General features: G+C 40.1%; 1 protein-coding gene across 2 annotated transcripts in view; it reads left to right on the top strand.

Annotated features, from left to right (window-relative positions):
- The window catches only part of Ypel5 (yippee like 5), a 17038-nt gene that overhangs the window by 5044 nt on the left and 3891 nt on the right, over positions 1-8103 (top strand). For both annotated transcript variants that reach the window (XM_005367951.3, XM_005367952.3), the window contains exon 2: positions 7278-7442. In XM_005367951.3, the coding sequence (XP_005368008.1) occupies positions 7302-7442 (141 nt within the window). In that variant the 5' untranslated portion in view covers positions 7278-7301. The remainder of the gene's footprint in view (positions 1-7277; positions 7443-8103) is intronic.

Below are 8103 nucleotides of genomic sequence, written 5' to 3'. Positions count from 1 at the left end.
TCTTCTGGCTTGCAGAATACTGTATACATAATAAATAAATAGATCTTTAAAAAGTGTATAAACAAAGGAGTGTGGCTATGTTTCAAAGAAACTATCACCACTAAAATATTTGATGTTTTCTTCTTAATGCTTTAAAAGAATAATTATATCTTTAGATTGTGGGCAGTTAAATTAGAGGTGAGCTAGATGTAGCCAGCTGACTCTGGTTTGCTGACCCCTGTGTTTTTGACTTGGGTTTTATTTTATTCTGTGTGCATGAATTTTTTGCCTGCATGTAGTCTGTGCCCTAGTTTTTGTGTCTGGTGCAGGTGTAGGCCATTGAGGGCATCATATACCCTGGAACTGGAGTTAGAGATGTTTGTAAGTCCATATATGGGTGCTGGAAATCGAACCCAGGTCCTCTCCGGGAGTGGCCAGTACACTTAACTGATGAGTCAGAACAAACCAACATTGAGATCCCACACTTCAAAGGAGCCAAACAAGTTTTTTAGATAATTGTTTATGACCTGTAACTAGGGATTTATATGAACCCACCATGTCCAATTTTTAAAATCTTTCCTTTCTAGGACATTGTGTCATAGGCTTCTGAAAGAAAAGTATTTTCCTTTTTTAAGCTTACAGATAAATTGCATAATTAAAATTTTTTTTTTTTTTTGGTTTTTCGAGACAGGGTTTCTCTGTGGCTTTGGAGCCTCTCCTGGAACTAGCTCTGTAGACCAGGCTGGTCTCGAACTCACAGAGATCCGCCTGCCTCTGCCTCCTGAGTGCTGGGATTAAAGGCGTGCGCCACCACTGCCCGGCTTAAAAAAATTTTTTAAGATGGAGATCCTAAGATGTAATTATTTAATCAGAATCTTCTGTTGCAAATGGAAGTTAGGAATTCTTTGGTAAGGATGCTCTTTGGGAGAAGAAATTGAAGATAATCAATACAATACCTGAGTTGTCTATGAACTTCACTGTATTTTTATTCTGGTCCCTCACTACTTCAGATAATAGCAGACAAACTGTTAAATAGCCAACTTTGATACTTGGAACTATGCAAAAATACTGCCAAAGGGGCCTTACACTTATGTGCGTATGACTTAATATTGTACTGGTTTAGCTTGGAGTGTTGCAGTAGACAAAATCATAAACAACTTATCCATACTCTTAACTGAGCTCTCATTTCAGCCGTAAGTGTAATTTCAGCACAGAAAAGTGTCAAATGATGTGTTTTCTGCAGTGGGACAGTAAGGTGCTGTGACAACTGAAGAGCTAGGAGATTCTGTTAAACCAACCAAAACAATTAGCGTGTAGGAAATACTTTAAGTGTAAAAAATAATCCCTAGAGGCTAGAAGAAAGGACCAGCTGCAGACCACTTTGTGAGAATTTTAGGAGGCAGAGCCAGTTTGTGGGGATGATGATACAACTCCATAAACTTCCAAGTAGTCATAGGATAATTACCAGTGAACAAGCTTATCACATAATGAGGTATTTCTTAATAAGCTGTTTGGGGTTTTGTTTTCTTTTGGTAGTATGGAGAGATGTTAAAGATGGAAGCCAAGCTACTCAGATGCTAGCAGATACTCTACCACTGAGCCACACTATTGGCCCAATAAAAATTTAGGATTAACAATCCTCCACCCCCAATACTGGGAATCAAACCTGGGCCTCATATGCTAGGCAAAATGCTCTTTCACGGAGCTTCATCTTGGACATTTTCCAAGTTCTGTCCCTTCCCTTTCATTTTTTAAGTTTTTATGTTGTTTTGTTTTGACAGAACTTCACAGGCTGATGTTAAACTCCACATACTTCTACTTCGGCCTATATTCCCATCACTTGGGAGGCTGAAGCAGGAGTGTAGTAAATCCAAGTTAACCTCGGCTACATAGCATGACCTGTCTCAAGTTTTTTCCAACAAAAGGTTTCAGCATTTATAGAGAAGCAGTTTTGTAGAGCTTTTAGAAGGTGGTGGCTAAATTGTATTTCTGTTTGTATTTTATAGCTCTAATCCAGCATAAGTGTAGCGTTATCTGTGAATGTGTGCTGGGTTTAATAAAACACACTATGGCCATTAACACTCTTAGATGAGATGAGTGAATACATGTGGAGAAAGGGAAAGAGAAAAGATTTCCTGATCTGATGTAAGTCCTATTGTTATATTCATAGTTGTTTTCTAATTTTAGGGAGTGTGTGATTAGGTTACTACTGAGTAGGGAAGACAGGAGAATTTGTGGTCAGCCCGAGGGAGGGAGACTGACTACAGCATCTCTAGGTGTGAGGGAGGTGAGACTGGAATAAGACTTAGTTTAGAGCCTAGTTGGCTCCTAGTGAGAAGTTGACATGCCTATAAACTAGAGTAATATATGGCTACTATAAGAATTATCACAGCTAAGTGATAAGTACTAAGTACAGTGTCCCATACACTGGGCATACTTCGGTCTGAGGCAGAGTCTGCACTGGCCAGGTCCAGACAGTTGTGCTGACTCTTAGCCTTTTAATGTCTCCTTAAGAATAAAGTGGCTTTCTTTGGACTACTGTAACTGAACAGTGTTGCCCAAGGATTTATAAACAATAGGAATTTATTTGTCCTGCTCCCAAAAAAGCACTTGTTTCCTGGTTTATTGATGCCCCTTTAGCTGTGTCTTCATGGTAGAAAGGCAAGGCAGCCCCATGGAGCCTCTGAGACCCCAATCCTCTAAGGAGAGTTCTGTCTTCATGTCCCAGTTACTCCCCAGATGCCATCACATTGGTGATTGGGTTTCAATGGACATGTTTTATGGGAACACAGATTTTCAGGATATAGCGGTGGGATTGTAATTGGTGACAGCTATAGTACTGAGGTACTGTTACACTTTTTCAAACCTTGTAAAGCTAAGGCTTACTGGGATCTAATGCCCATGCAGTGATTTTTGTTGACAACATAACTTTTTTTTGGCAAACAAGAACTATATAGTTATAAATATATATGTTTATATGTAAATGGCAATCACAATCAGGAATCATGTAACATAAAGTTCTTCCCAGATATTTTTAGTCTTGGTAATGAATCATATAATTGAAGCCAGTAAAAATACTTGGGTAGAGTAAAAAATAGAATAAATTTGAAGCAGCAAAGAAGGCATATTAAGTCTATTTACCCTCAGTACCAAATGGTCGGTCACAGCTATTCCTGTATTACTGAGCCAAAGATAGAATGATGTAGGTAGATGGAATAAAGTTCATTTGGAACCATGGCATCTTCCATGGTAGCATCTAAGGTCAATCTAGAAATAGAATTGTTTCGTTGTAGTTAAAATAAATCGAGTCTGATATTTGAAAGTTGGAAAGAAAATTACCTTTAAAACAAATCCCAGAAACTGGCTGAAGCTAAATGACCACACTGAGAACTGTAAAACTTTGCTGTCGATCCTTTTCATTAAACAGTTAGTGTATAATTATAAACATAACAAAAGTCAGCTGTTCACGTGTGTTTTGAATGCCTTATTTATATGGAGAGTCATAAATTGAAACAGTGGTACAATGATCAAACAGGAAAAAATACTTTTGTAAACCACAGTGGATAATGAAAAAATAAATTAGGGTGGGAGAGAACAACAAAACTGCTTAACACAGTTTCTGTGGGAAATGTGTTGTGTATTCTAGACCTGACCCCATCCCCCAAAGTACAGGCCTTTCCACCCCAATTTCACTTTGTTTTTTTAAGGTTTCTAATTTTTTTGTTTCTTGTTTGTTTAGAGTGTGTGTGTGTGCACGTGTCCCCCATGTGCAGGTGCCTGTGCAAGCTATAAGAGGATATCAGATCTGGAGCTGGAGTTAGTTATGAGCTACTTGATACTGGTGCTGGGGACAGAACTTGAATCTCCTGCAAGAGCAATAAGTGCTCTTAACCACTGACTTGTCTCTCTTGTCCCCAAATTTTATTTATTTTAAGATTTATGTCTGTGATCAGCCATGTATGAGTAACCAAGAAGATTAGAAGAGGGTGTCAGAGCCCTTGGAGCTGGATCTACAGTCAGTTATAAGCATCTTGATGTGGGTGCTGGGAGCTGAACATGGGCCCTCAAGAACACCAAGTGCTCTTAACTGCTGAGCATCTCTTTTAGCCACCTAGAATTTTGTTTTGTTTTTATTTTTAAGACATGCCTTTTGTGTGTAGTCCTGGCTGTCCTAGAACTCTGTAGATAAGTCTGGCTTTGAACTCACTGAGATCCACCTAGGATTAAAGGTGTGCACCACTACCGCCTGCCTTAGCATTTATTTTTAATTAATTTGTGGTGTAAGGAGTGAGTCTGTGGCTTTACACATAATAGGTGATTACTGGCCTGAAAAATAGGGTGTTTCCCTGGGTGCTCTGCCTCTACTGCTGAGATTGCTGGGATCTATCACCAATTCTGGCTCTTCAGCTTACCTTTTTAAAATTAATAAAAGCTTGTATATAGTTCAAATGAAATCCGTCAGTTTTGTTTACTGCTATATTTCGGGGCTGATGAATTCAGCTTAACAGGCCTTTATTTTTTTTTTCGATTTTTTTTATTTTTACTTTTTTTTCTGTTTATTTAATTATTAAAGATTTCTGTCTCTTCCCCGCCACCGCCTCCCATCCCCGCCCCCCCAATCAAGTCCCCCTCCCTTGTCAGCCCATAGAGCTATCAGGATTCCCTGCCCGTGGGAAGTCCAAGGACCACCCACCTCCATCCAGGTCTAGCAAGGTGAGCATCCAAACTGCCTAGGCTCCCCCAAAGCCAGTACGTGCTGTAGGATCAAAAACCCATTGCCATTGTTTTTGAGTTCTCAGTAGTCCTCTTTGTCCGCCGTGTTCAGCGAGTCCGTTAACAGGCCTTTAGCTGCCACCCTGAGCGCCCCCCCCCCACTGTGTCTGGGGTGTGTGTATCTTGGAAAAGCAGTATGTTTTTTTTTTTATTTTTTATTTTATTTTTTTTTGGTTTTTCGAGACAGGGTTTCTCTGTGGTTTTGGAGCCTGTCCTGGAACTAGCTCTGTAGACCAGGCTGGTCTCGAACTCACAGAGATCCACCTGCCTCTGCCTCCCGAGTGCTGGGATTAAAGGCGTGCGCCACCACCGCCCGGCTGAAAAGCAGTATGTTTAAGGACTATAAAAGTAAGGAGTAAGCATTGCCAGAAATGCAATCCGAAAGTTAACCACCATAGCTTAAGTCTGGTGTAAGGGTTTACATATTGTGGCTTTTCTTCCTTTAAAAAGCAAAACAAAAATATAGTAGTCTTAATCTTATGTAGACTTTGCTGTCCTGGAACTCTCTCTCTCTCAGGCATATCTCGAACGTGAACTGATACATCCTGCCTCTGATGATATTTGTTACTATATTAGGTTTTTTTTTTTGTTGTTGTTGTTGGTTGGTTTTTGTTTTTTTTTGAAGACAGGGAATTTTTGTATAATAGTCTTGGCAGTCCTGGAAAACTCACTGTGTAGACCAGGCTGACTTCGAACTTGAGGTCCACCTGCCTTTGCCTCCTAAGTGCTGGGATTAAAGGCATATGCCACCAAACTCAGCCTTAGATTCTTTTTCTTTTGTTTGTTTTTCAAGACAGGGTTTCTCTGTAGCTTTGAAGCCTGTCCTGGAACTCATTCTGTAGACCAGGCTGGCCTCTGCCTCCCTAGTGCTGGAATTAAAGGTGTGTTCCCAGCCTAGTTTCTCTTAGTTAGTGGATTTCATTATGACATTTCAAAAGTATCATACTCTGTTTTCATCCTTTCACCCCATTTCCCTCCTGTGTTCCTCCTCCCTTCAGAATGATTCTTCTGATGACATTAGGATTGCCTAAGGGCTGGAAAAGTTCATAAATCTAAGAAGAAATAGAGTTTCCTTATTAGTTTGTAATTACAAACAAGTATTTGTATTTACAGATGAGTCTGGATCCCTGCCTCCTCTAAAGGAGAGCTGTATCTGTTCTGCTCACCATTTAACATATTAGTAAATACTTGAAACACAGGAACTGATAACACCCAGAAACATTTTTAAATGAAACCTGTAGTATAGTCTTGAATATAGCTAGAGATTTAAAAATACTTCAGGAGAAATGGGTTGCAGTGGATTTAAGGGATTGATTTTTGCCTCTGTAACTCTTGAAATATTAAAGTGTGGCATGTCCTGGTTTCAGAAACTTGTTTCAAAGCTTTGTAATTTATTAAACCAGCAATCACCTAAATTTCTTAATGCTGTTACGTCATAGCTGGAAAGTCCATTTTCTCCTTTTCTGTCTGGGTTGCTCTAACCTCAAGCTAGCTAGGTCTGCACCATGCCCCCTCCTTTGTGGGAGGCAGTGGAGGGTAATGGAAGAACTTTGTCTTGGAGTTTGAGGAACTGCGTTCCAGCTACTATTCTGTGGAGTGGGGTGCCGGGAGGTGAGACCCTCCTAGAACTGAATTTTAAAGTAGGTGCTCAGTAGACTTTAGACTCAGACTTAATGAAGTTAGTGCTGTTGGCCCTGGGTAGTGGTCGGTACACCAGTGACCATAAACCTATCAGTTCACCTCTTCCTCTCAAGCCACATGTCCCCTCTTGTTTTTATTTTTGTCGTATTTTGTGTGTAAGTGTGTGGTGTTGGGGTAGAAACTCCCGGATACCAGTATGTCAGGCAGGTGTTCTGCCAATGACCTGTATTCCCAGCCCTTTCTTGTTTTAAATTGCACTCTCTTCTGCTCTTATCACTGCATCTGTGCCCTATACCTCCGAGTCTTAAATTATATACCACATGCTAAGAATGTAGACTAAACGCTAGTACTCTTTTTCCATACTTATATGTGTGGGTTTTTTTTTTAATTTGCCTGCATGTAGGTTTGTGCCTTTGGGGTGTTGAATCCCCTGGAGTTACAGTTGTGATCCTTTATATGGGTGCTGGGAATCAACCCCAAATCCTCTCCAAGAGCAGCCAGTGCTCTAAGAGCATAGAGCCATTTCTCTAGCCCCATCGGTGTCAGTGATTTTATGTGTGTGTGTGTGTATGTGTATGTGTATGTATACACATATAAAACAAAATTCCATTTTCCTTTTGTTTGTTCCTCACACCAACCAAAAGAGAAGTGATACTGTTCCTCGGTGTCATCTAGCATGCTTATTACTGCTATCTTGGGGAGTCTTGTTCTTTGTTCACTGTGTGGACTTTGAATCCCTTTGCTCAGGGTCAGATATTTCACAGGACAGGTGCTAGAAAAAAAATTTAGGTTATAGTACATAAATAACCTATAACACCCCCTCCAATATCTGCTCCCAATTCTTTTTAATAATGTGTGTCTTATTATTTTTCCATTTGTTCTAGGTTTTAAGAACTTTAGCTCTCAAAATGGGCAGAATCTTCCTTGATCATATCGGTGGTACCCGTCTGTTTTCTTGTGCAAACTGTGATACGATCCTTACCAACCGCTCAGAACTCATCTCTACTCGGTTCACAGGCGCCACCGGTAGAGCGTTTCTTTTTAACAAGGTTGGTAGAAAAAAAGCTTCATTCTTATATATCTTCAGTGGATGTATTTGACAGCAACACTAGACTATTCCCTCAAGGGTTTACAGATACAGGAAATATCAGAATGGTGGCTGAAACCTACGGAAGTAGCTGCCTATTAGCGTGTCTCTGGGATTTTAGGGTTACATTACTGGTACATGAGTTTATTATGTATTTATTTTTATAAAGCCTAAATAAAGAGTTAGAAGAAGAGAGACAGGGTGTTGTAGCATCTGTCTAATATCCCGGTACTTGGAAAGCTGAAGCAGGAAGATTGCCACAAATTGGAGAACAACTGAAGACACAGTGAGTTATAGACCAGTTGGACCAGCTTCAGCCACACAGTGAGACTCTGTCCCAAAACAACAGTAAAGAAGGATGGGTCTCTGACTCTTTGGGAAATGTTCAGTGTAAAGATTTATTACTCACAGAATTTGGAGAAAAGAGGTGAACATACCCATCTTCTCTCCCTTCTGTGTCACCGATCCATTAAGGAGCTAGCTGTTGCAGCTTACTTGTTGGAAGTGAATCTAGCTGCCTTCTCTTACTGTATAATTAATGATTGTCAGCCAGCCTTCTGATTGTCATCTGGCTTCTTTGGGTCTACCAAAAGGAAAAGCATTTGCAGATTTGCAAATGTGTG

This window comes from Microtus ochrogaster, unplaced genomic scaffold, assembly GCF_000317375.1.
Source record: "Microtus ochrogaster isolate Prairie Vole_2 unplaced genomic scaffold, MicOch1.0 UNK26, whole genome shotgun sequence".
Lineage (NCBI taxonomy): Eukaryota > Metazoa > Chordata > Mammalia > Rodentia > Cricetidae > Microtus > Microtus ochrogaster.
The sequence above is the reverse complement of the archived record's forward strand: the minus strand, read 5'-3'. Positions and strand labels throughout refer to the sequence as shown.